Source organism: Malaya genurostris, chromosome 2, assembly GCF_030247185.1.
Source record: "Malaya genurostris strain Urasoe2022 chromosome 2, Malgen_1.1, whole genome shotgun sequence".
NCBI lineage: Eukaryota > Metazoa > Arthropoda > Insecta > Diptera > Culicidae > Malaya > Malaya genurostris.
In genome coordinates, this window is record NC_080571.1 from 143,264,691 (window position 1) to 143,291,553 (window position 26,863).

The window sequence follows — 26,863 nt, forward strand, 5'->3', positions numbered from 1 at the left end:
GATCCGATTCTATACAGGCAGTTGATAATTGCGATAGAATCATTTCACTATTGCCGCTTATTCTAACTATGTGCATATAACCTTTGTACAAGTTGTGTCTATGAAAATGTATGTGAATGCTCCACACAAGGGTTTTGAAATATTGCAACCTAGTATGAGAAACATCAAGATGAACTATCGATTCGATTTTTTGCGATTGTCAACTTGCGATTCTCTCTTGGCAAATTCCACACAGCAACGATCATTATCAGACTGTATATTTTTTCATGGGCCGTGAAATACTCAGAGTATGAAGTGGAGCGAAGAAATGTAGAAAAATTCTCTCGCGGTTCATGTATTGAGAGACTCGAGTTCTTATAGCATCTTCTACCGGATTGAAAATGTTGTATACAATATAGATAGCAATATAGCTGCTTCTGTCAAATTTTTGGCAATCACCAACATTGGTCGTAAGTACTGTTACTGTATGTTACAGAATGATAACTAATGTCAATTGATTGGAATAAAAATATACCGTGGTACACTTTGGATAACGATGGATGAATTTTTGAGCGAAAAAAAATACGAACCTGTCCAGTAGCACCACGAATATTACGAGTTTTCAGATAGTTAAACATTTTCCTTCCTAGAGTTAAATATTTATTAAATACATTTAAGTACATCTGGAATATTGAATAGTTACCTGATTCCCAAATGGAACCTGTGTCATCACAATCTTTTGGTGCTTCTGTGATTGTTTCATTAAAAGTCATCATTTCTTTGATAGCAGCAGCTAAAACATATATGGCATCCTATAAGCACAATTACATATATTTTAAAAGCTAAATTGTTATTTGGATAATATATACTCTGATGTGCTCATTTTCGCTATTAGCATAGTTTAGTTTTAGTCCTAAGACTCCTATTGGTGTATTATTTGCTTGCAGTGCTTGTTCGGTAACAATCCAGATGTGACCGACTTCTGTCATATTATTTTGAGCAGCATCTCGAAATATGATGTAAGCATCATCAGCGCTATTATTAATAAACCATAAGGTTAACTCCGTACAGAGGTAAAACTACATAATTTTTAATACCTTGCGTAAAGTAAATATACTCTAGACTGAGCAGTTTTCATATCAAGCAGATTCTCAGTAAACGTGTCCAGTTTCGGTTCGAATTCAATAATACTCTCAACTGTAGCACGAACGTCTATATCATCGTAATTCGTTTGTGAAGTTGTTTGAAAGCGACCTAAAATCGCTCGGCCATCAGTATCTGAGCTGTGTATAATAATTACCTGGAATATAGAAAATATTTTATTTGCTTTGAATTATCACATTATATCTTGTAACCATTCAAACGGTTACATTGCCAAATCTGTACTGAAAGTAGTGGTATTCGATTCTTTCGCAATAAATTTGGCAATGTAACATAATTATTAATGATTATCGCGCTGTAAATCTTTATAACCAACCATCCTAGGTGGAACTCAGTAGCTGTATGTAAATGCTATAAAAAGAAAGTTAAAACTAACCATCAAACGGCCAGTTCAAAATTCATACTATGGATCAGACGATCAATAGGTACTGTACCACAGTAGATAACACAATCAGACACTCTTTACAAAAAATGCGTTATATCAATTGTTGCCAACAGTAACGAAGAAATCGAATGCCCGAACTTAGTCATCGAAACGTTTCGTGCGGCCAGTGTAGGTCTTCCATTCGGTTCTGCAGATTTTTTACATAAGATAAGCTGGATTTAGAAAACTTCCAATAAGTTTTACCGAAATTTAAGGACGATTTACAATAAGATATCATGAAATGGAGAAATGGGGTAAAATAGTCACCAGAACGTTTCGTGCGGCCAGTGTAGGTTCTTCCATTCGGTTATACAGACTTTTTTACATTAGATAAGCTAGATATAGTAAACTTAAATAAGTTTCACCGAGATTTAATGACTATTTACAATAAGATATCATAAAATGTAGAAATCAGTCGGTGTTGAACAGTCGTTCGCACCGCACGCGTATAGCTCTTGGCTCTTGGAAAATTTTTATGGCTACCTAGAGTTTCATTGATTCATGGCTTCAGTCTTTTTTAAGGCTACCTGAATCACTAACAGTATTTTTAAAGACTAACAAACAGGCAGCCTTTCTCAAGGCTATACAAAGAGTGATATTCTGATATAATCAGTTTTTTTCAAGACTGAGAAATTAAACAGCCTTTTTTAAAGCTAGCTATTCAAAGAACTATACTTCGAACTAATCAGTCTTTTTTAAGGCTACCATAAAATCAGTTTTTATCAAGACTTTTAGAAACTAGGAGTCTAATCGTAGACTAATTTAGCGTAATTAATTTAAATTCAAATTTCATTTATTTAAAAAATGCCTGCGTCCAACCAGAAAGGCAACTAGCCTAAGGCTAAAATAATTCAATACGGAATAAATCCCAATCCGTTATTCAACATTTTTCTAATAACATTCACGATGTTATAGAATCTGAATGTAAAAATAAAAGACAACGGACGGATTTCCCTTCCGTTGAATCTATGCCGTCTAACAATATTTACGAGATTCTTCCTGAATCCGATTGTAGCGACACATGAGAAAATTCAAAAATTCCCAAAATGGACGCTTGTAGTTCTAAGAGGAAACAACAATCTATGCCACCAGTGACGGTGATGAGTTCCGACTTTAAAGCATTCCGTACTGAGCTTTCTACTTTTCTCCCGGAAGTAAAAGTCTCATTTCAAATCGGGCGAAGAGGAGAATGTCGAGTCTTGGTTGATGGATTGGATGATTACGAACGTCTTTTTCGATATTTGTCCGAGAAACTTCATAAATTTTATTCGTATGATATAAAATCAGACAGACCCTTCAAGGCTGTCTTGAAAGGCTTATCAAATGATCAAAGTATTGATGAAATTAAAAATGAACTAAAAGAAGTGCTTGGTTTTGCCCCTTTCCAAGTAATACTTATGAAAAAAGAAGCGAAAGGTACTTCTAAACCACGCTATGGAAATTCCCATGAACTTTACTTAATACACTTCAATCGAAGTGATGTAAACAATTTGAAAACTTTAGAAAAAGTACTTTTCAATTCCCACATTAAAATTCATTGGGAACATTATAAACGGTATATTGGTATTGCAAACCTAACGTAATGTCGTCGTTGCCAAGGCTTCAGCCATGGAACCAAAAATTGTCATATGGATATACGGTGTTTGAATTGTGGTACGACAGGTAGATTGACCTCGTCATCATCTTCTTCTAATGACAGTTACGCTTTGGTAATAGGTAGAAAACTACCACTTAATTCTTCTAATGTGAATAATCAAAACACAGGAACGCCCTCCATCTTCTAACGAAAATAATTTATTAATAGGTAGATCGGCCAAATCATCTTCTTCTAATGGCAGTCTACCTACCAATATTCATTCAATGCCATTCACTTCTTTAAACGAAGTCGATTTAGGCGATATAACGGAAAATAAAATGATCTACCTACAAGATCAACTTTTTCAAATGATCATAAGAATGAATTCGAGTTCATCACTTTTTGAAGCATTTCAAATCGGATGACAATTTGCAAATAATATTATAATGAATCCAAAATTTTTTTTTGCCCACCACACTCCCCCACACCAAAAAGCTTCAATTTGAAGCCCCCTGGTAGTGGACGCAACTAGTCTCAGCGTAAAACAAAAAAACAAATAGACATTGGCAATAATAATTCTAGAAATACAAATTGTATTTTGACACAAAGTCCGCTGAGATTCTATTTATTCATGGTTTGATGTGCAATTTATTAAAGTGGAGTCCCAGTGGAAAAGATTTCCTTTTAAGGGATCCCCAATTTAATTACTACGCTATGTTGGAAAGAAAGTACAAATATATTAGGTAATTAGTTATTAATATGAAATACTGTTGACGATAAATACATTACACTATAAAACAAAAAACTATTTAGCTAAATATCTCGTTCAGTCTGTGCTTAAAATGGTACTTTAGTCTAGCCGCAAATGTGGCACGATTACTTATTCCTCGCATATCAGGCGGAAGTGCATTATATTTAGTTGGACCAACAAAAAGGATCCGTCTTTGACCAAGGCTTGTAGCTGCTCGAACACGAAACAAATTGTTACTACGGCGAGTTGTTCTAGAATGGGATATAGTTGGGAACTGTAGGTTATGGTGTACTGTGGAGTTATACAAATTATCATGGATGAATAGCAACGTTTGGACATCACATAAGTATGTTATTGGTAAAACATTATGGTTTCTGTCAGAGTATAACATTAGACTCGAGAATAGTAGGGGTTTATTGAAAATTATTTTTAGGCATCTGTTTTGTAGAGTTTGGAGTTTCTTCAGATAAGAACTAGCGGCTCGCCCCCACACCGATACCAAGTAGTTGAGCTGTGAATGGATGTAAGCAAAATAAAAATTTAACAGAACACGCTGGGGAACAAAGGACTTGACTCTCCACAAAATACCGCAGTACGACGCCACGTGCTTGGCAACAAACTTTATGTGGTGAGCCCAGGTTAATGTGGGGTCGAAATATATGCCCAGATACTTGAAATAGTCAACTTTTTCAATAATATTGTGTCCGAGCTGGGGATGATTATGCGTTGGTATAATTTTCCTTGTGGAACGGAAAATCATATACTTAGTCTTTGTGGCATTTAATGATAATAAGTTCGCATTGAAATATTGATCAAGAGTTTTTAAATCACTTTCCATTGAGTTAATAATAGTATTGATGTCAATGTCAGGATAGAACAGAGCTGTGTCGTCGGCGAATAGTCGTGGAGTTCCTTTAAGATGTAAATTACCTATATCATTAATATATAAAAGAAACAATAATGGTCCAATATTACTTCCTTGTGGAACACCAATGTTTATTGGAGCAAGGTTGCTGCTGTCACTTTCGATGGATACAAATTGTTTTCTATTAGTCAAGTAACTACGGATAATTGAATTAGCAATTCCCCTGATCCCATAGCAATCGAGTTTGTCCAAAAGTATACTATGATCTAATGTGTCAAAAGCTTTTTTAAGGTCTAAAAATAATGCACCAACTATATTTTTACTATAGATCTCGCTTATAATTTCGTCAACTAATTCAATTATAGCGGTTTGGGTGCTCGAACCTTGTCTGAAGCCATATTGGAATTTAAAGAGTATATTATGCTTACTCAGGAATTCGATAAGTCTAGTGACTAGAAGTTTTTCAAATATTTTGTTGAATACGGACAATGTAGATATAGGACGGTAATTATTACAATCACAACGGTCACCCGATTTGAACACAGGAATGGCTTTTGCCACCTTGAGGCAATCAGGGTAGTAACCGGTCTGAATAATTACGTTAAAGCACTGAGAGAGTATTTTAGCGAATGCAAATGAATTATGTTTTAGTACACTGACAGAGACGTTATCGGGGCCGTTACTCTTCTTATTATCCAAACCTTGTATTAACAGTATCACTTCATTTACAGATGAAGGACGTAGAAAAATAGAATCACAAACACGACGAACGTTACTTATTGGACAAAAAGATGAGTTTACAGGAATAGCTTTAGCTAATTCGTTACCGATATTTGAAAAGAATTTGTTGAAAATATCACAAACTTCCTTGTTGTCATTAATGTTGTTGCCCTTATCGATCAAGTGTATCTTATCTTTTTCTTTTGTTAGTCCGAACGTAGATTTAAGATTTGTCCAAAATTTCGAATGAGGTACGTTAGTGAGAAGGTTTTCGTAATAATTTTTTTTATTCGCCTTTTTCATGGAGTCGACCTTTTCAGAGATATGTGATAGCATTTGTTTGAGATGCTGATCGTGGGGGCTTGCCTTAATACGTTTGAGGTAATTGCTTTTTATTTTCACTAGTGTCCATAAATCAAAGGTCATCCATGGGCAATGATTACCTTTCACTGTGACTGTTTTAGTTATTATTCTTGTATGTTGTTCGAGTAGAGAGTTATATACGAAAACTATAGATTGAAGAACTGTTTCAGCGTCCTCAATGACATCAATACTACTAATAAAATTGGAAAAATCAAGATTTACCTGACGATAGTTAATTATTTTTTTCGTTAATGTCATAGGTTCTTTATCAGCCAGTATTTTGAAAGTTGTTAAGATTTGAGAGTGGTCACTTAGTTCATTAAATATTGTGTCGTTGCGAATACGACTAACGTCGTCAAGTTTACAAATAATATGGTCAAGTATATTGTCGCTAATTGGTCTTGTAGTAAAACAATTTGTACACGAAAAGTCATATGATTCTAGCAGAGCCTTATATCTTGTCACAATGTTGTTATGAATGAGATTTATAGGAACATTTATATCACCTACAATAAAACACGTATGCTTCGGTTGAATTGAACACATCAAGCTTTCTAGGTAAACGGAAAATTCGTTAAAATCAAAGCTAGGGGGACGATACACACCATGAATATTATAAAAGTGTCCTTTGATACAAAGCTCGATGTTTATATGGTGAAATCCATCGGACGATTTAACAGTGATGTTAAATAATTATTTGAATATTTTAAATTGGAATGGTCGATCTTTAAAATCGATGAATTTTATAATTTTCCCATAGTTTACAAAATTCATATTGCCATTGAGACAGAAACTTTTCTTAAATTAAATGTCAAATTGAAAGCAATCCACATTATGTGGTTCATCGATTTGACAGGTTTACTGGAATGGGTGGTGGAGTTGCAATTTTTATCCAACGGCAAATTAAACATCGAGTTTTACCTTCTTTCAAGACTAAAGTTCTTGAAAGCTTGGGAATCGAAATTGAAACCATTCATGGAATTTATTTCATCGCTGGAGCATATTTGCCATTCCAATGCACCGGCGAACAATTAAATTTCTTTAAAGGCGATTTGTAAAAACTCACAAGATATCGACCGAAATTTTTCGTAATATGGGACTTAAATTCTAAGCATGTCCAGTGGAATTATCGGCAAAATAAGAGTAACGGTAAAATACTTCATAATCAACTCTCAGCTGGTTACTTCACAGTTCTTCATCCCAGTGATCCGACTTGGTTCTCTTCCGTGAAAAACCTGTCTACAATTGATCTGGTTCTAACAGATCAAAGTCACATTTGTAGTGAACCGATTACACATGCTGACTTTGACTCAGATCATCTTCCTGTAACATTCATACTTTCCAACGAAGCTATAATTAATTCAATTAGTTCTATATTCAACTATCATAGAGCTAATTGGTTGGATTACAGATCTCACATTGAAAATCATGTGGATCATAAAACTATTTTAGGAAATTCTGCGGACATCGACACAGCAATTGATAATTTGAATCATTACATTTTCGAAGCTAGAAATATTTCAGTTCCCAAAGCTCAAACTAAATTAAATTCTCCTATCATAGATGACAATCTTCAACTGCTCATTCGGTTGAAGAATGTTCGTCGACGACAATATCAACGTTCTCGTGATCCTGCTATGAAAAACATACTTAAGGATTTACAAAAAGAAATTAAAAATAGATTTACTCTTTTGCGAAATGAAAATTTCACTAAAGAAATTGAACAAATTAAACCTTAATCTAACCCTAACTGGAAACTTTCTAAGGGTCTTAAGAAATCTCAGAAACCAATTCCTGCTCTCAAGGAAGGAAATCAAATGGTTTTTACAAATGGCGAAAAAGCTCAAAACTTGCTCAGCAGTTCGATACTGTCCACAATTTTAATTTGAACGTTGTGAGTCCTATTGAAAATGAAGTCTCACTGAAATATGATCATATTTCAACTGAAGTGTTATTACAAGATGACATTATTGAGAGCAGTTTGGATTTCGTCATGAACATTTAACTACTCATCAACTTATCAGAGTAACGAACATGATAAAAGCAAATAAATCTTCTGGGTTATCAACTGGAGTTGCTCTTCTAGACATAGAAAAAGCATTCGACAGTGTTTGGCACATAGGTTCAATAGCAAAAATGTCTGATTTCCAGTTTCCTTTTTATTTGATCAAAATGATTAAAAATTATTTAACTGATCGTACTCTTCAGGTTAGCTATCAGAATTGTAAATCTGAATTGCTACCCGTACGAGCAAGTGTTCCGCAGGGTTCGAGCGTGGCTATAATCTTGTATAATATTTTCACTTCTGCTCTTCCAAATCTACCCGTTGGTTGTCAGAAATCGCTATTCTGTGACGACACAAGTCTGTTAGCCACAGGTAGAAATCTAAGAGTGATCTACAGTCGCCTACAAAGAAGTTTGAATATTTTCAGTGATTATCTGTCAAAATGGAAAATTTAACCAAATGCATCAAAAACGTAATTAATTATCTTTCCTCATAAGCCAAGATTTCTTTTCTTAAACCAAACAATAATCACATTCTCAAATTGAATGGCTTGGAATTGACATGGTCTGATCAAGCTAAATACTTAGGTTTAACGTATGACAAAAAATTCACTTTCAAGAAATCCATGCAAAGTGTAACAAATATATTAAATGTTTATATCCTCTTATAAACAGAAATTCTAAGCTCTGTCTAAAAAACAAATTGTTAATTTATAAACAAATTTTCAGACCAGCCATGCTTTATGCAGTACCAATCTGGTCTATTTGATGTTCCACCAGGAAGAAAACGCTTCAAAGGATTCAGAATAAAATTCTGAAAATGATTTTGAAGCGTCCTCCCTGGATTAGTACAAATGAGTTACACAGACTCACAAATGTAGAATCATTAGATGTAATGGCACATAATATTATAAGCAAATTCCGACAAAAATCGATGTAATTTTCAATTGAATCGATTTGCTCTCTGTATTAGTTAGTAAGTTAGTATATAAGTTCCTTTTCCCCATTACACAATACAAGTAGGTTTAGAATTTTCCCTACACAAAAATCTCAGAATTGCGGAAGCAAGTGATGTCCTCATGGTAATAACCAAATCATGTATTCAATAGGGCTGAAAAGTTACCACTTGTGGCTGAGCTCCCAATTTAAATCTTGATAATTCCAATAAATAAGTATTAAAAAAAATAATGGAGAGATGGGGTAAAATAGTCACCAGAACGTTTCGTGCGGCCAGTATTAGTTCTGGGTTCGATTCTACAGACATTTATACATAAGATAAGCTAGATTTAGTAAACTTCCAATAAGTTTCACCATGATTTAAGACCGATTTTCAATAAAATGTCATAAAGTGGAGGAATTGGGGTAAAATAGTCTTCAAAACGTTTCGTGCGGCCAATGTAGTTTCTCCCATTCCGTTCGACAGACTTTTTTGCATAAGATAAGCTAGATTTAGTAAACTTCCAATAAGTTTTACCGAGATTTAAGGACGATTTACAATAAAATATCATGAAACTGAGAAATTGGGGTAAAATAGTCACCAGAACGTTTCGTGCGGCCAGTGTAGGTTCTTCCATAATATAAGGTAGTTTTCGTATGCTTTCAACGTGGTTCGCTTGAGACTTAAGGGTGATTTGGATGAAAATTTCACATATTGGAGGAATTTCGGTAAAACAGCCACCGAAACGTTTCGTGCGGCCAGTAGAAGTTCTGGCATTCGATTCTACAGACTTTTATACATAAGATAAGCTGGATTTAGTAAAGTTCCAATAAGTTTCATCATGATTTAAGACTGATTTACAATAAAATACCATCAAATGGAGGAAATGGGGTAAAATAGTCATCAAAACGCTTTTGTTTGTTGACTTATATCTATTAGTTCATGAGTTACAGAATTCTTTGCGGGTTTTTATAGATTTTTTCCACTGTGCAGCGTAAGGAACTCAAAAATTTTACACCTCAACTTCTCGAGTTCCTAGTTAACCCTTGTTTTGAAAAAGTTTGTGTATAAGTTTAAACACACTTCATTAGCTGCACTTGACCTGTAATCACTGCGAATTTATTTCCAATTTTTGTGTACTTCGTAATGGAAAGAGACCTCAGCCAACCAAAGCCTCATCCAGTTCCGACCTAGTATCGTTTCCACGAACCTCACGGAGAGTACGGGAACCACAGTTAGATCATCATCGACCAGGCTCAAATCACCTGAATCTATTATACCCGCCATTCTCAAGGACTAATAGCGGTAAGGAGCAGCGGCGGATCCAGCGATCGCAACGGGCCCTTAAACGAATCACACCTACACACCAGATTTAATGTGAGTAATCCTGTATTTGCTAAGCATATAAAATCAAGGTACGATTATTTAGGGGTTAGCCAAATTTTGTGCTAGGGCACATAACCTTTTTTTATTATTTTTACGTTTCGTGTTTGACTCATCAGTGCAGAGCAGTTGAAATTGAACTGCTTAGTGCTAATCTCGGCAGTTCAATTTGAACCGCTAAGAAGACGTAAAGTTTCTCCTAGTTACAGAACACTTTTTCTTTTGCAATGGAGAGAAATGTCTTTTCTGACGTGCCGAACTGATGAGTCAAAGACGAAATGTAAACATAATAAAAACGGTTATGTGCCCTAGCACAAAATTTGGCTAACCCCTAAATGATCAAACCTGTATGAAAAAGAAATAGTCGAAAACACGTTTTCGTTCGGCACGTCAGAAAAGACATTGCACTTCGTTGCAAACAAAAAGTGTTCTGTAAATAGCAGAAACTTTACGTCTACTTAGCGGTTCAAATTGAACTGCCGAGTTTAGCACTAAGCAGTTCAATTTGAACTGCCGAGTTTAGCACTAAGCAGTTCAATTTGAACTGCTCTGCACTGATGAGTCAAAGACGAAACGTAAAAATAATAAGGTAGGATTAGATTCAGGACTAGGATTTAGAATTAGATATTTGAACTAACGTAAATATATATATATATATATATATATATATATATATATATATATATATATATATATATATATATATATATATATATATATATATATATATATATATATATATATATATATATATATATATATATATATATATATATATATATATATATATATAGCGAATTTAGCATATGGATGTCTTGTATGGTGGCAGATAGGAGAAGTTGCGACAGTTCAGTCAAAGCGAAATCATCTCCAATGGATGGTCCAAATGGCGATGACATGAGCATTCCGACAACTCCTACTGTTGCTCTAGAGGCACTACTGTGCATTGAACCACTACAAGTGTTTCTAAAACAAGAAGCATTATCCTGTGCCTACCGTGTTAAGGTTACATGGATTTGAAACAGTAACCCTATAGACTATGCTGCCGGCCACACTCGCTCGTGGTTACGTGGGATGAGTATTTACTCGCTCCTGGTGACCTAACTCTCACATGCAGTTTTCCTTTCAAAATATTCAATGTGAGATATACTCTTCGCGAAGAATGGTTGTCTGGTTATGTGGAACGACAACTTGATGAACACATAGTTTTTTTTCTACTTGGTAGATACTGTACTGTATTTCAAGTAGAATTCTACGCGATTCTGTGAGGAATAAAATCGGCAATTCAGCAGAGAATATTTTATTTTTGTTCCGACAGTCAGCCAGCTTTAAAGGCACTCAGTTCGAATGATTCACGGTCGAATCTAGTGATCGCATGTCGAACTCAAATTGAAGAACTCAGTATTTCAAATGCTGTTTACTTCGTATGGGTACTCGGTCATTCTGGTATAACTTTCAATGAATAGGTTAATGAATTAGCTGGAATGATTTTATTGATCCTGAACCTTCATCACTTTCAAATAGTTGGATAAAGCACAAAATTCTTTCTTAGGCTGCATCAAAATATGCCAGCTACTAGCACAGCTTTCGAACTTGCGCTCAGACAAAAGCATTTTTATCAGATTTGTCAAAATGTCTACTGCGTTTTTCCAAGCTTCATTGCAGTATTCTGTTCAGAACTCTGACTGGACGTTACAAACTCAATTATCACTTGGTTACTGTGTGATTTGTTTGAATGCGATTACGGTAAATTTGTGCCTTGTCGTGGCTTTATATCATCTGATATGTAACGGTCCCGCATTGACGGAACTACGTATCCGGGTTATTAATTCTCCATATAAGGTTGAGTCTGTGTATGCGGAGCTAAAATTCTTCACCACCATCAGTAATAATGAGGTGGTAAAAACTTGCTCAGGTGGTGCTCTTCTTCGCATTCAGACGTCGTGGCTAGCAATAGACCAGCAGTAGTAGAGAACTGAATTTTTAGTTAAATTCAAGAACTAACCTCACAACCTAGATTCTGGTCCACCTGAATTCTGAAGTTAATTTTTATGTGGAACACATTTTTGTTTTCTATATATTAGAAACTCAAGAAAAATGTGTTCAGGTTTTGTACAATTACAGCTCAGTCAATTTTGTATAAATTATTAATATTATGTCATCATTTGATTGGAAATATTTCTACGTATTGATTTGAATGTTCATAGCCATGTATTTTTGATTGTATATCATTGAAATATAATGACTAATAGCTAGCAGTGTCCTATTTTGTCTGCAAAAAATCTCCGGCATACCGGATTTCTCTGCCATAGTCGACGGTTTTGAAGAAGTAAGCGATATATCAAAAAGAAAGCATCTCTTTTGAGTGCATAAGATTAATTTCTAATTTATATAAGATGAACTCGATTGATAATGAGAAAAAGTTTATCACTTCAATCGAAATCGCAGAAAGGTAGAGAACCACTATAAAAATAACTGCTTGCATACAAAACTTGGATACAAGCTTGGCGAAAAGAAGCTTAAATATCGATATTCGTATCGCAAGCATGTACAAACATATAATTGCATACATTTGGGCTATTGATGTAATTTCGTCGGCTACAAAACGGATTCAAATCGCGACAAATAGAGTCTACATTCTGGGATTGCGGATTCAAAAGTGTGACGATTAATTGAAAATGTCGATTACTAGAAATTTTGGTTTCCTTGTTTTACATCAATGGCTCGAACAACCCCATCGGGCTGATCCTTGTAGTTTTAACTTCCGAATTTAGTTTCATACTTCTATTTCAAAATTTCGTTCCAGATCACAGATTCAGAATTTAAAACTATGACTCTATAACTGAATCCTATTTTAGGATTTTGGAAATGGTTTCAAATTCAGTTGCTTATTCAGGGATTGGAATCCAGAGATATGATTTAGGATTTTTCAGAATTCATGAACAAAATTCAGGATATGAATTTTAGATCTGGATTTTAAAACTAAATATTGGGTCTGAACACCGAACCTTCATTTAAAAACTGAATTCAAAACTTTAATTCCTGAATTGAATTTCAGAATTTAATTCATCAATTCAGTCTCAGCATTCATTTCCAGAATTCAGAACCTATATGTTGGAACTAAATTGTGGAAATGATTTCTGGAATTAGATGCTGGAACTGAATTTAGTTCCTATATTAAGACTTGGAATTCAAGTTCAAAATTTAGTTCTATAACGCAATTTGGAAAATTTGGAAAACAACTTCAGTTCCTTACTTTATGTCCTGGGTTTTTGATCTAGATTCCGAAAATTTGCAGCTGAATTCGGAGCGTGCCTTAGATTTATATAATAGTTCTTAAATTTAAACAATTATAAACATTGGTTAAATTACGCAAAGTGGTTTTTCAGAACCACTCAATTATTTCCAAAGGATTTTGAGTATTTCTACTAGTATCTAAATCTACAAAACTGTATTTGTTCCGTGTTATTTAATTGTATGGTAGAATATGTTTGCCGAAAATTAGTCGTACTGTAGTATAGATGCATCGTAAAAATTCTGGAAGTGAAGCAATGAAAGTTGTAAAATATACACAATCTAATACGAATGATTATCTCAATCCGGAAGTGAGAAAGAAATATGTCAGTTTTATTCGTATTCACGTCCTCCAGTTATGTCTGTAACATTACCCACCCGCCTTTTTTTGTGTGATGATTGCACCAATTTGTTCGAAAATTCGCATCGTCGCTTCACTAGAAAATTGGCTGACGAAAATTCACCTTCGGTGTCATTGACGAAAGCAATTAATGGTTTACAACATGAAATCAAAACGTTGTCGAAACCTGCTCCATTGACTCCTACACCGTTCAACAAGCGCTGGCCATTTATCGAGGGTTCCCGTCCATCCAAAAAACATCGTGGTCAGGCGACTTGGAACAAAAAGCTTATGTATGCAAATCTGAATTGAAGCAAATCGGAAAAAAACGTTATTTGTGTTCCAATTTGTGAATAGCAACCCGACGAATTTTGGCTATATTTGTCTCGTATACGCCAGACGTCAACAATGATGAGATTGCTGCTATGGTACAAGCCAATCTTGAAATGAACGAGGATCCAGTAGTTGTTAAACTGGTCACCAAAGGTACTGATATTAGCAACAGCTGGCCTCGATCCTGCATTACAAGCAATCGCCTTGGAACCTTCAACATGGCCCCGAGGAATCTATTTCCGTCAATTCGAGGAGAAATCAACCCAAAGGAGGTATAGCTCAGCAGTGATACAATACTGTATACTGGGATACATCGTTGTTGCGTCGCACTAGTTTTACTGGCGACACTGAAATACACCAGCAATAGTCCGTGAATAAAGTGACTCAAACGTTAAAATAGTGTAGTTTTTATTGGCAAGAGTCCGCCAAGGTTCATCCAGTTGTGAGTTTTATCAGTGCAGCTGTTTGTTTGTGGCTGTTCGTCTTCTGCTCCTTTGGCTGCTTTGGTGACCGCTGTGGCTGTTTGCAGAACCTGTTAGTTGCATTGCTGTTCGCTACCGGTTTACTGCAGTGCGAATGCAAGTAAGGTCGACCGACAAATTGCTGCCGTCGCTTCGCTGAAATATCCTGGTGAGGATTTAATTAAACACAACGTAGGGTCCCGGCTAGCGCCAACATATTTTGGTGCCGTGACCAGGATAATTTCGGACCGCGTCATTCTGCTGCAGCCATTTTGCAATTCGGAGCCAGGCGTTAGATGGAATTTCGGATCTTTGCTGCTTTATATGTACAAGGCCTAAATAATTGGGTATAAGATATTTTTCCTTTGTTGCATGTACATCACACGTTTCTGTAATTGTTCGTACGAACAATTGTTGCCATTATTCGTGGAGTTTGCATTGTGTTGGCCTCCAAGCGCTATTATTCCATTCTAATTCGGTTACAATCACTCCATTGTTCACTGTGGCGTCCCTAGCCGTAGTGAATACCATTAGCCGCGCGCCATTTTGTACGCTACTGCTGCTGTTGTTCCGGCTGGTTACTGGAAATCTGTTCTGCGGTTCATCGTTTCACTGCACTTTTATCATAACCGGATTTTGCTGCTGAAATTTTTACTGGATTTCGGAAGCCGTCCCGGGCTTTGGAATCTCAAGTTTGTACGGACTGTACTAATTCGAGGAACAATTTGGAGTCAGTTCAAGCGCAACTGGAGGACAACGAAACAGATCAAGAGGGTAAGGCGGAGCATGCTGCTGTGCGCGCTAATTTTGAGCTTTTTCAAATAAAGGCATCTTTACTTTCTATGCTGACTCCTCTTCCTAACGATCGTAGCCCTCAACCCCCGCGTGTTTCCTCCACTCTCTCCGGCATCAAACTGCCAACAATTTCGTTGCCTGAATTCGATGGCGACTAGATGCAATGGCTTCCGTTTCACGATACCTTTTTGGCGTTGATTCATTCCAACTCTGATGTTCCGGATATTCAGAAGTTTCACTATTTAAAGGCAGCTGTCAAGGGGGAAGCTGCTCAGTTGATAGAATCGATTGGCATCAGCTCCGCAAATTATTTATTGGCTTGGCAAACGTTGGAAAGCAGGTATTCCAACGATTATTTACTGAAAAAGCGTCACCTACAGGCACTATTCGATGTTCCGAAGATGAAGAACGAGTCCGCTGCGGCACTTCACGGGCTGGTGGACGAATTTGAACGCCACACCAAAACTCTTCGACAACTGGGAGAACCAACCGAGCACTGGAGCACGATTTTGGAGCACCTTCTTTGTACCCGCTTGCACGACGATACAGTGAAGGCATGGGAGGATCATGCGTCGACCGTCAGCAATCCGGATTACAATTGTCTCATCGATTTTCTTCAGCGCAGAACACGAGTTTTGGAATCCATCTCAGTGAATCATCGAATACCCGATACGCAGTCTACTTCCGCTTTACCAGCTCAGCCGTCGAAGAGATCGTTTCATTCCCAGATCCGTCTTTCGTCTTGTGCCTCTACAGCTAATTCAGCAGTGACGGGTTCTGTTGAGATGTGCATCCTATGCAACCAGTATCATTTGTTGATGCGATGTCCGCGCTTCAACCGACTTTCATTGAGCGAACGCCAGCAGTTAGTTAATTCCAATCATTTGTGCCGCAATTGTATGAAGGGTGATCATATTGTCCGTAACTGCCAGTCGAGCTTTAATTGTCGAAAGTGTAATCGTCGTCATCACACATTTCTGCACCCTGAGCATCCCAACGGATCAAGTCAAGGCAGTCATGAAAGTGAACCTACCGTTCCAGCTAGTCCAGTTTTCAATTTTTCGCAGTCTAATGGATCTTCTACAGCTGAATCATTTAAGCAATCCACTATTACCGCCACCGAGAGTCCCAGAGTTGAAGTCAGTAGTGCAGTTCATCAACCACGTGAAAGCGTTTTTCTTCTCACTGTGATCGTGAAGGTTATCGACGTCTTTGGTGTAGAGCATCTTGCACGGGCACTTCTTGATAGTGCATCTCAACCGAACCTTATAACCGATCGTATGGCACGAATTCTACGTCTTCAAAGGCAAAAGGTGAATGTAACTGTTCAGGGTGCCGGCAAACTTTCCAAGCCTGTGTGTGAATCCGTCTTCGCTCAAGTTCAGTCTAGAAAAGGAGATTTCACATGTAATGTAAACTTTCTGGTAATGGATAAAGTTACGGCGAACCTTCCATCACAAAATATTTCGACTGCAGAGTGGTGTATTCCGAAGGATTTGTTTCTCGCAGATCCATCCTTCAATGAAAGTCGACCAATTGACATGGTTTTAGGTGCAAAGCATTTTTATTCGTTCTTCCCAAGTGCTGCTCGTCTGCAGCTAGACAAAAATCTCCCTCTGCTCATTGATAGCGTTTTCGGTTGGATAATAGTCGGATCAGCAAGCCAAGTTTCTCCTACACAGACCCCCGTGTCAACAGCAAACGGCATGGTCGTTTCGATGTTATCGTTAGAAGACAGTTTGGAGCGTTTCTGGAAAACTGAAGAGCTGACTACGAAAGACAACTACTCTAGCGAGGAAAGACACTGTGAATCCTGTTACCAGTCAACTGTTTCTCGAAATTCCGAAGGACGCTATATCGTTCGATATCCCAGAAAGCCAGAATTCAACGTGATGCTGGGTGAGTCGAAGAGCTCTGCGCTACGACGGTTCGAATTACTTGAAAGACGTTTGAAACGAAATTCAAATCTCAAAGATGAATATCACCAGTTTATGCGAGAATATCTCTCCTTCGGCCATATGCGATTGGTTGAAGCGGACGACGAAAACAATTCCCAAACTTACTACCTGCCGCACCACCCCGTTTTCAAGGAAGCAAGTACCACAACCAAAATTCGAGTCGTGTTTGACGGATCAGCGAAAACTTCTTCCGGCTTCTCTTTGAACGAAGCTCTCTGTGTCGGTCCCGTGGTGCAGGACGATTTATTGACCATCATTTTGCGCTTCCGAACCTATCCGATTGCGCTCGTCGGTGATATCGCTAAAATGTACCGGCAAGTACTTATTCACCCAGACGATTCTGCTCTTCAACGTATCCTTTGGCGTTTTTCTGATCAAACACCAGTCCAGACATATGAACTACTCACTGTTACGTATGGTCTCGGTCCGTCTTCATACCTAGCAACTCGTACACTTCAGCAACTGACCGAAGACGAAGGGATTTCTTACGCGTTGGCAGGAGCTGCTATTAAAAAATGTTTTTACGTAGACGACTTCATAGGTGGAGCTCAAACCATCGAAGAAACAATCCGTCTACGCACCGAACTGAGCGACTTGTTGCACAAAGGAGGATTTACACTACGAAAATGGACTTCTAATCAGCTCGAAGTTTTGCAAGGTCTTCCCAATGATGAGATTGGTACTCAATCTGCTTTACATTTCAGCCCTAACGAGACAATTAAAGCCCTTGGTATTAGCTGGGAGCCTGAAGCCGATCACCTTCGTTTCGACTCTCAAATTCGATGTAGTAATGAACCGCCAACCAAGCGCACTATTCTTTCGGATATAGCAAAACTATTTGACCCTCTAGGACTAATTGCCCCCGTTGTAGTTCGAGCAAAGATACTGATGCAAGAGTTGTGGCTGCTATCGTGCGGATGGGACGATCCTGTTCCAGAACCTATTAAAACCTAATGGGAGAAGTATTACCACGAATTGGCGAATATCTCCGAGCATCGAGTAGACAGATACGCGTTTCTACCTGACTCTGTTGTACAACTGCACACATTCGCAGATGCATCCATATCTGCATACGGTGCCTGCACATACGTCCGCTGTGAAAGTAAAGGGAAAGTAAAAATACGACTACTGGCTTCGAAGACACGCGTCGCTCCGCTGAAACGAATAAGTATTCCTCGTTTGGAGTTGTGTGCGGCAGTACTAGCAGCCCATCTACATGCTCACATAAAGAAAGCTATCGATGTAAACGTTTCAGAATCATATTTTTGGTCTGACTCATCTGTCACTCTGCACTGGCTACGATCACCACCGAATGTTTGGCCTACCTATGTGGCTAACAGAGTATCTGAAATTCAGCAGTTTACACATGGTTGTCAATGGAAGCATGTTCCCGGATGTGAAAATCCTGCTGACCTGGCTTCACGTGGCATGTCGGTTGACGAGTTTTTGAAAAACGATATTTGGATCAGCGGTCCCAGTTGGTTATCACGTCCACTCCAAGATTGGCCAGAATCAATCCCACCAAGTGTTTCACACGAGGAATTGGAAATCAAAACTACCGTCGCAGTTACTCAAATAACGCCAACAGTACATCCCTGGTTTCTCCGTTGGTCGTCATACGGCCGTCTTCTTCATGTCATTGGGTACTGCATGAGATTCGTCAACAATACCCGAGCTAAAATACGCACGCAGCCGCCCACCTCGCCCGAAGTTATTGTAGGCCGTACACTTACCGTAAATGAGCTTGCCAAGTCCAAAACGTTCCTCATTCGGTTGGCGCAGAATGATGAATTTGTCGCAGAAATCAACCAGTTGGATAAAAATAAATCGGTATCGAAAAGTTCCCATATTCGCCAAATGACGCCGTTCTTAGATGCAGAGAGAGTGTTGAGAGTAGGAGGTCGTTTAAACTTCGCACAGCTACCCTATCAAGCAAAGCACCCGGCTTTGATTCCAACAAACCATCCGTTCACACGACTGATACTTGAGGATTTCCATCGCAAATTACTACACGGCGGCGGACGTCTGCTATTAACAGCAATCCGAGAAGAATTCTGGCCACTCAACGGTCGAAGACTAGTTCGCAACGTAGTCAGAAATTGTTTCCGTTGTACTCGCCTCAATCCGGTACCTGCGCAGCAACAAATAGGCCAACTGCCTGTATCGAGAGTCATTCCCAGTCGTCCCTTCAGTGTTACAGGTGTTGATTATGCCGGTCCACTCTATCTTCGTCCTATTCACAAACGTGCCGCTCCCGCCAAGGCCTACCTGTGCGTATTCGTGTGTTTTTCGACCAAAGCAGTTCACTTAGAGCTAGTGAGCGATTTGTCTACTCAGGCCTTTTTATGTTCATTGCGAAGATTCATCGCGCGACGCGGTCGATCCGCACACATTCATTCCGATAATGGGAAAAATTTTGAAGGGGCTAAAAACGATCTTACCGAACTGTTTACGATGCTTAAAGACGGTTTTCAGCAGGACGAAATCGCAGCCTTTTGCACAGAAAAAGGCATAACCTGGCATTTAACACCGCCGAAAGCACCGCACTTTGGTGGCCTTTGGGAAGCAGCCGTTAAAGTTGCCAAAAAACATTTGTTCCGTCAACTAGGTTCGAGTCGTTTATCTTTTGAGGAAATGTGCACCATTCTTACTCAAATCGAAGCAATAATGAATTCTCGACCGTTGCTTCCAATGACAGAAGACCCCAATGACTTAGCTGCCCTAACTCCTGCGCACTTCCTGATTGGATCATCGATGTATGCCCTGCCCGACCCAGACCTTCAGAACGTACCTGTCAATAGACTCGACCACTACCAGAAACTGCAACTGCATGTGCAGAAATTTTGGACCCACTGGCGGAAGGAATATCTCCAAGAACTGCAGAAAGATACACGAGGATGGATACGAAACAACGAAATTGTTCCCGGTAAAATGGTCATCATCGTAGACGAACTATATCCACCAATCCGTTGGCCACTTGCTCGAATCGAAGCGGTATTACCTGGAAAGGATAAGCTAACACGAGTTGTTTCGCTTCGCACTGTACGAGGTATCATCAATCGGCCCATCAGTAAAATATGCTTGCTGCCCAGTGCATCGGTGGCTCCCGAAGTAGAATCTACTAGCAACAATCTCCAGCCAGTTCAAAGGATTTCGGAAACCTCATTAGATTAAGCTGAAATTTTTAATGTGTTAGTCTGTAGGAATTGAAAGTGTATTGTATCATATCTGTAAGTTCAATGTTTGTGAATTATGTGTATATTTAATGTTGAACATAGTCGTTCAAGGCGGCGAGTATGTTGCGTCGCACTAGTTTTACTGGCGACACTGTTTACTAACACTGCCTTCTGCAGATAGTTGGTGCTACCGTTCATAGAATTATGTCAGTTTCTCATGCCCTTCTGGCAACTCAGTTTTTCATTTTATCTTCTCGCTCTGTTCACAATCATCAGACCAGTCAGTCTCAAATAAACCTGCATTAGAATCGGGCCGTTTTTTGATCTGTCATAAAGTCCGAAGTGTATCGAACAGCAGAAGTGAAATACACCAGCAATAGTCCGTGAATAAAGTGACTCAAACGTTAAAATAGTGTAGTTTTTATTGGCAAGAGTCCGCCAAGGTTCATCCAGTTGTGAGTTTTATCAGTGCAGCTGTTTGTTTGTGGCTGTTCGTCTTCTGCTCCTTTGGCTGCTTTGGTGACCGCTGTGGCTGTTTGCAGAACCCGTTAGTTGCATTGCTGTTCGCTACCGGTTTACTGCAGTGCGAATGCAAGTAAGGTCGACCGACAAATTGCTGCCGTCGCTTCGCTGAAATATCCTGGTGAGGATTTAATTAAACACAACGTAGGGTCCCGGCTAGCGCCAACAATCGTATTTGATATTGCGGAAACCCCTGAACCCCTAAACCAGTCGTGCCACCGCTGTCAACGTTCATCAACCGTCCTGGTCCTGTAGGTGAGGTGAAGGAGTACTGGCCCTGGTAGGTGAGGTGAAGGGGTCTTCCAAACTACTCTTCTTGTCAAGTATCCGTTATCCCGTATTCTGATCGCTGTCGATTGATCGGACGCGACTCATTGGAACGACGCAGGAAAATTCAGCAAGCTACTTTCGTGGCAAAACTGATCGACGGGGATATTGACTCACCGAAGACTTTGTCTCAACTCGTTGTCCGTGCTTCACAACGATCTTTGCGCTCTACCAGTTTACTTCAGTCGAGATTTCATCGAACGACGTTCGGGTATAACGAACATCTATTTGAATTTGATGAACCATCGCACAGAAAGTACAGCGATCTACAATTTTAGGACTTGTCTGATACATATTCATTAATACCATTTTATTGTCAGATGAATAAATTTATTAATGAGTAAATAAATAAATGGTAATGATAAAAATAATAATAAAAACGTGATTAATCCACTTAGCAGTGAGATGATACCTTTTTTATCAATCCGCATGTGTTTTTGCATGGATATTCTTAGGTGTTTTAGTTGTCATGACATTATTTTAATTATCGTCGTTTTAAACGGCAAAATGAGGTTTTAATCACTCATTACCCTGTAAAGTCGAAACTGCAAATCGTATCGAATTTCAATCTTAACGTGTGACATTCGATTGAACATTCCATGAGATGTCGAAGTAAGTTCCACTTTAGAGTTTTTTTATTTTTTTTATTTTTTTTATATCGTTTATTTATACCCGGCTTTAACCAAGTTGCGGTCGTTCGCCGGGTTGCACTTTAGAGTTTTTCGTCATTATTTATGGTACTTCCAGAGCCGGTATTCAGGAACTAGCATAGCCCAAAATGATTCGAATGGCCATAAATTATTACGCCAAACAATTTACATCTTCTATATCGGTATGAATTTTAAAAACTCATCATCTGTTATTCCAGAATCGGATAAAAATCTTTTATTATTATTATTTTTTATTCCAGAAACGGATAAAAATCTTTTATTCCAGAATCGATTAAAAATCTCGTTATAAAATTCACCAATTTCATATGGAACCTTAAGTCTTTTAATTTTTGTTTTTGAAGTTCAATTTGGGCTTTTTTGAGAAAATGATTGAGCTTTGAGAAACGATTCGATACTGGAACCGGAGTTCTAAAATCGGTGTAGCCGAAATCAGTTAAATTCACCTGAGGAGTGTGTAGACATCTTTGAGAAATTCTAGTGCGAAATAAAATTTGAGGGTACATTCCGAATCCAAAAACGAATACCGCTCAAACTGAAATAAATTTATTTGGTAATCGACTATCCAAATCTGCAAACCCGATAAACCTGATTAATTTATGTGAAATGGAGATTTCATGATCTCCCAAACCAGAAATCGGATCTGACTAAAAATTAAGATGTTCTATAGGGTTTGAAGACCTCTCATTTGAATCATAGATGATTCTTAGATTTCATTTGAATCTTAGATCGGTTCTACGAGAAGAATGAGTTGCATTATTTTAATTTCGTTTCACATATCATCCTGTAATTCCGTAATCAGAAGTCGGATCAAAACGTAATTCAGGAACCTTATTTGGGAGTATATTACTTTTCATATGAATCTGAGTTTGTAGGAAACGGTTTAGCCATTTCCGAGAAAATTTAGTGAAATTATTTGTCACACACGCATTTGCTGATCTCGACGAACTTAATCGAATGGTATATGGGAGTTATGTTGTTCCAGAATTAATTACTGTAAGTAGTTTAAATCAATATAATTATGGAATTACTTTCAACTCGAAAATGCTGATATCATCTGGTTTACATATGCCGTATTCGAAAGATTATGTTGCCAAAAACGAGCCGTGCTAAAATCGGTCCGAGGCAAATTGTCATGAAAAAGGATGCTGTACACAGTCTTTTTGGTACTTAGAAACAATTGTATGTAACAGAATAAAAAATCGTGTTTTCCGTTGCTCCCAAGCATTGCTTTGTCATACAGCGCTCAAAACTCCTACTGCTGGAATAGGGGGAAAAGTCGTTTACACAAAAATTTCGATATCTCCGTTAAAAATGGACGGATTTTAACAATCTATGGCTTGTTGAATAGGTATTATCGTGTGGAATCTAAGTCTGAAAACATATTGTTTTCAAGGTCAATTGTGACAGATACTGTCAAAAAACTGAAAACTTTGACATAAAACTTCGAATAACTCAAAAAGTAAACATCCGATCTCAAAACCATTCAATAGCGTTTTGGGTGACGGGGAGACCTTTCATTTGCGACTAGTTTGATCAAAATCGGTCCAGCCATCTTTGAGATCTCGACCTCTTAGTTGACAACACACATACAGACACACACACATACACACACACATACACACACACAGATATTTGCTCAGTTCGTCGAGCTGAATCGATTGGTATATGTCATTCGGCCCTCCGGGCCTCGGAAAAATTTTCGAAAGTTTGAGCGAATTCTATACCTATTTTTTATAACAGATCGGCTGAAAAGCTCGAATCGTTTCTATGAGAGGGCGCCACTAGAATTAAATCCATACCATTTTCAGTTAGTACCAACCTTCAAAAGATACGTGTATAAATTTGACAGCTGTCTGATTATTAGTTTGTGAGATATAGCATTTTGAGTGAAGCTACTTTTGTTATTGTAAAAAAAATGGAAAAAAAGGAATTTCGTGTGTTAATGAAACACTACTTTTTGATGAAAAAAAGTGCCGCCGATACCAAAAAATGGCTTGATGAGTGTTATCCAGACTCTGCACCGGGCGAAGCAACAATTCGTAAGTGGTTTGCAAAATTTCGTACTGGTCATATGAGCACCGAAGACGATGAACGCAGTGGACGTCCAAAAGAGGCTGTTACCGATGAAAACGTGAAAAAAATCCACAAAATGATTTTCAATGACCGTAAAGTGAAGTTGATCGAGATAGCTGACACCCTAAAGATATCAAAGGAACGTGTTGGACATATTATTCACGAATATTTGGATATGAGAAAGCTTTGTGCAAAATGGGTGCCGCGTGAGCTCACAATCGATCAAAAACAACAACGAATTGATGATTCTGGGCAGTGTTTGGAGCTGTTATATCGAAATAAAACCGATTTTTTTCGTCGATATATAACAATGGACGAAACATGGCTCCATCACTTCACTCCGGAGTCCAATCGACAGTCAGCTGAGTGGACTGCACGCGATGAACCGAACCCAAAGCGTAGAAAGACTCAACAATCGGCCGGTAAGGTTATGGCGTCTGTATTTTGGGATTCGCATGGTATAATTTTCATCGACTACCTTGAAAAGGGAAAAACCATCAACAGTGACTATTATATAGCGTTATTAGACGGTTGAAAGACGAAATTTAAAAAAAACGGCCTCATTTGAAGAAGAAAAAAGTTTTGTTTCATCAAGACAATGCACCGTGTCACAAGTCGATGAAAACCATGCTGAAATTGAACGAATTGGGCTTCGAATTGCTCCCTCATCCACCGTATTCTCCAGATTAGGCCCCCAGTGACTTTTTCCTGTTATCAGACCTCAAGAGAATGCTCGCTGATAAAAAATTTAGAAGCAATGAAGAGGTAATCGCTGAAACTGAGGCCTATTTTGAGGCAAATGACTAATCGTACTACAAAAATGATATCGAAAAGTTGGAAGATCGCTATAATCGCTGTATCGCCTCTGATGGCAATTATGTTGAATAATAAAAACGAATTTTGGCAAAAAAATGTGTGTTTCTATTAAACGATACGAACTTTTCAGCCGAACTGTTATATATAAAAAAAGGTAAAAAGGTAAAACCATTATAATACTTCTTTGCATCAGATTATTTTAAGGAATCGATCCATTGACCTAATATTTCGACAGAAAATTCTACTACGAACTATTTCGGGAATTTGAACAAGCCACACCACATTCTCCGAAAAAAAAAGTCTCAGGGGTTTCCAAAGTACTAAGTTTCGCGTACCTTTCAGAGTTAGGTTAAGTGGTCAAAACCTCTAGAACGAAATTCAGTTATTTTCTCAGAGATGATTTAATGGATCTTAAACTCAAATGAAAAGACATATAGTCTCATAGATTGCTGTGTAATTTTATCCGCGTCCGATTTCCGGTTACGGAACTATAGGGTAAAGTGTGCTTAAAATTTCTAACCGTCATTTAGTGTGACGATGAAAAAGCAAAATTCTTATTAATTTGACATACCTGTATAAAAATTGAAAAGGTAATGTTAGCTTATATAAAAAAAATCTATTGTATTTAAATTTGAAAAAAAAATTCCTGACAGAATCTATATCTGATACTTTTTAAAATATAAGTAATAGGATAAAGGCATCATTATACCACTAGATGGATTAAAAAAAAACTACCGCCACCGATAAACAATGCTTCATATCATAGTTTAATACACCATTCGACACAGTTCGTCGAGTACGCAAAATGTCTGTGTGTGTATGTGCGTATGTATGTATGTAACGTTATTTTGCATTAACTTTTCTCGGAGATGGCTTAACCGATTTTTACAAACTTCGATTTAAATGAAAGGTCTTGTGGACTCATACAAAATTCCTGAATATTGTTTCGATCTTACTTCTGGTTCCGGAATTATGGGATAACATGTGCAAAAAATTGTGAGAATAAGTGCACCAACTTTTTTCGGAGATCACTGAACCGATTGTCACAAGCTTAGCTTGAAATCAAAGCTCTTTTGGTCCCATACTAAATTGTTGAGTTTCATTTCGATCTGACTTCCGGCTCCGGAGTTGTTGGGTACAATGTGCGAAAAAATGAAAATATGTTTTCTAGCTTTTATCCTAGATGGCATTACCGATTTTTACAAATTTAAGTTCAAATGAAAGATCCTGTGGTCCCATACGGAATTCTTAAATTTCAACAATCTTTTAATCAATGAAGATTGTGAGCATCGCATTCTTTTTCGCTGCACCATGGTCCGAAACGGGAAATTAGCGTGACAAAAATATTTTCACTATTAAATATTAGTTTTTTGTAGTTGGCGCCTTCACAAAAGTTGTTTGTAATCGAATGGCGCTCCTTTTGAAAAAAAATGTTACTAGGGTGGTCCTCATTTAGATTTAAATCTGAAATCTAACTTTCTTAATTGAGCTCGAAAATGATTTTAAAGTTGATAAAGTTGTAGGAGATTTTATTTTGAGCAACTTTGCTGAAAAAAGCACCTCTCTAGCTTTTCATTCGATCGAGTTTCATCAATTTTTCCGAATAAAAGTAGAGTGGCTCTTGAAAATTCACATTTTTGTTCTAACTTTTCTGTGAAACGTTCTACGCCAGATCGATAAAAATGTATCCTATGCGGTTCCTGAAAGGTCATAGTATTAGTAAAAATTTGAGAGAAAATTATGGGTGTTATTTTTTTAACTTATTTAAATTAATTTTAAAAATACCTTCAAAAAACTCGAAAACATTGCATAACTCTTAAACGCCTTAACGTATCAACATATTTTCTTCAGCAGAATAATGGTATCAAATTAGTTCTACAAGTGTTCCTTACATTGTCCTTTCGAGAAATGAGACACACAAAAACTACAGCCGA

At 37.8% G+C, this 26,863-nt stretch overlaps 1 protein-coding gene across 5 annotated transcripts in view; it reads right to left on the bottom strand.

Annotated features, from left to right (window-relative positions):
* The window catches only part of LOC131429963 (glutamate [NMDA] receptor subunit 1), a 641,009-nt gene that overhangs the window by 236,621 nt on the left and 377,525 nt on the right, over positions 1-26,863 (bottom strand). For all 5 annotated transcript variants that reach the window (XM_058594515.1, XM_058594513.1, XM_058594512.1 and 2 more), the window contains 4 exons: positions 1,077-1,279; positions 849-1,014; positions 683-791; positions 570-625 (listed from right to left, as the gene is read on the bottom strand). In XM_058594515.1, the coding sequence (XP_058450498.1) occupies positions 570-625; positions 683-791; positions 849-1,014; positions 1,077-1,279 (534 nt within the window). The remainder of the gene's footprint in view (positions 1-569; positions 626-682; positions 792-848; positions 1,015-1,076; positions 1,280-26,863) is intronic.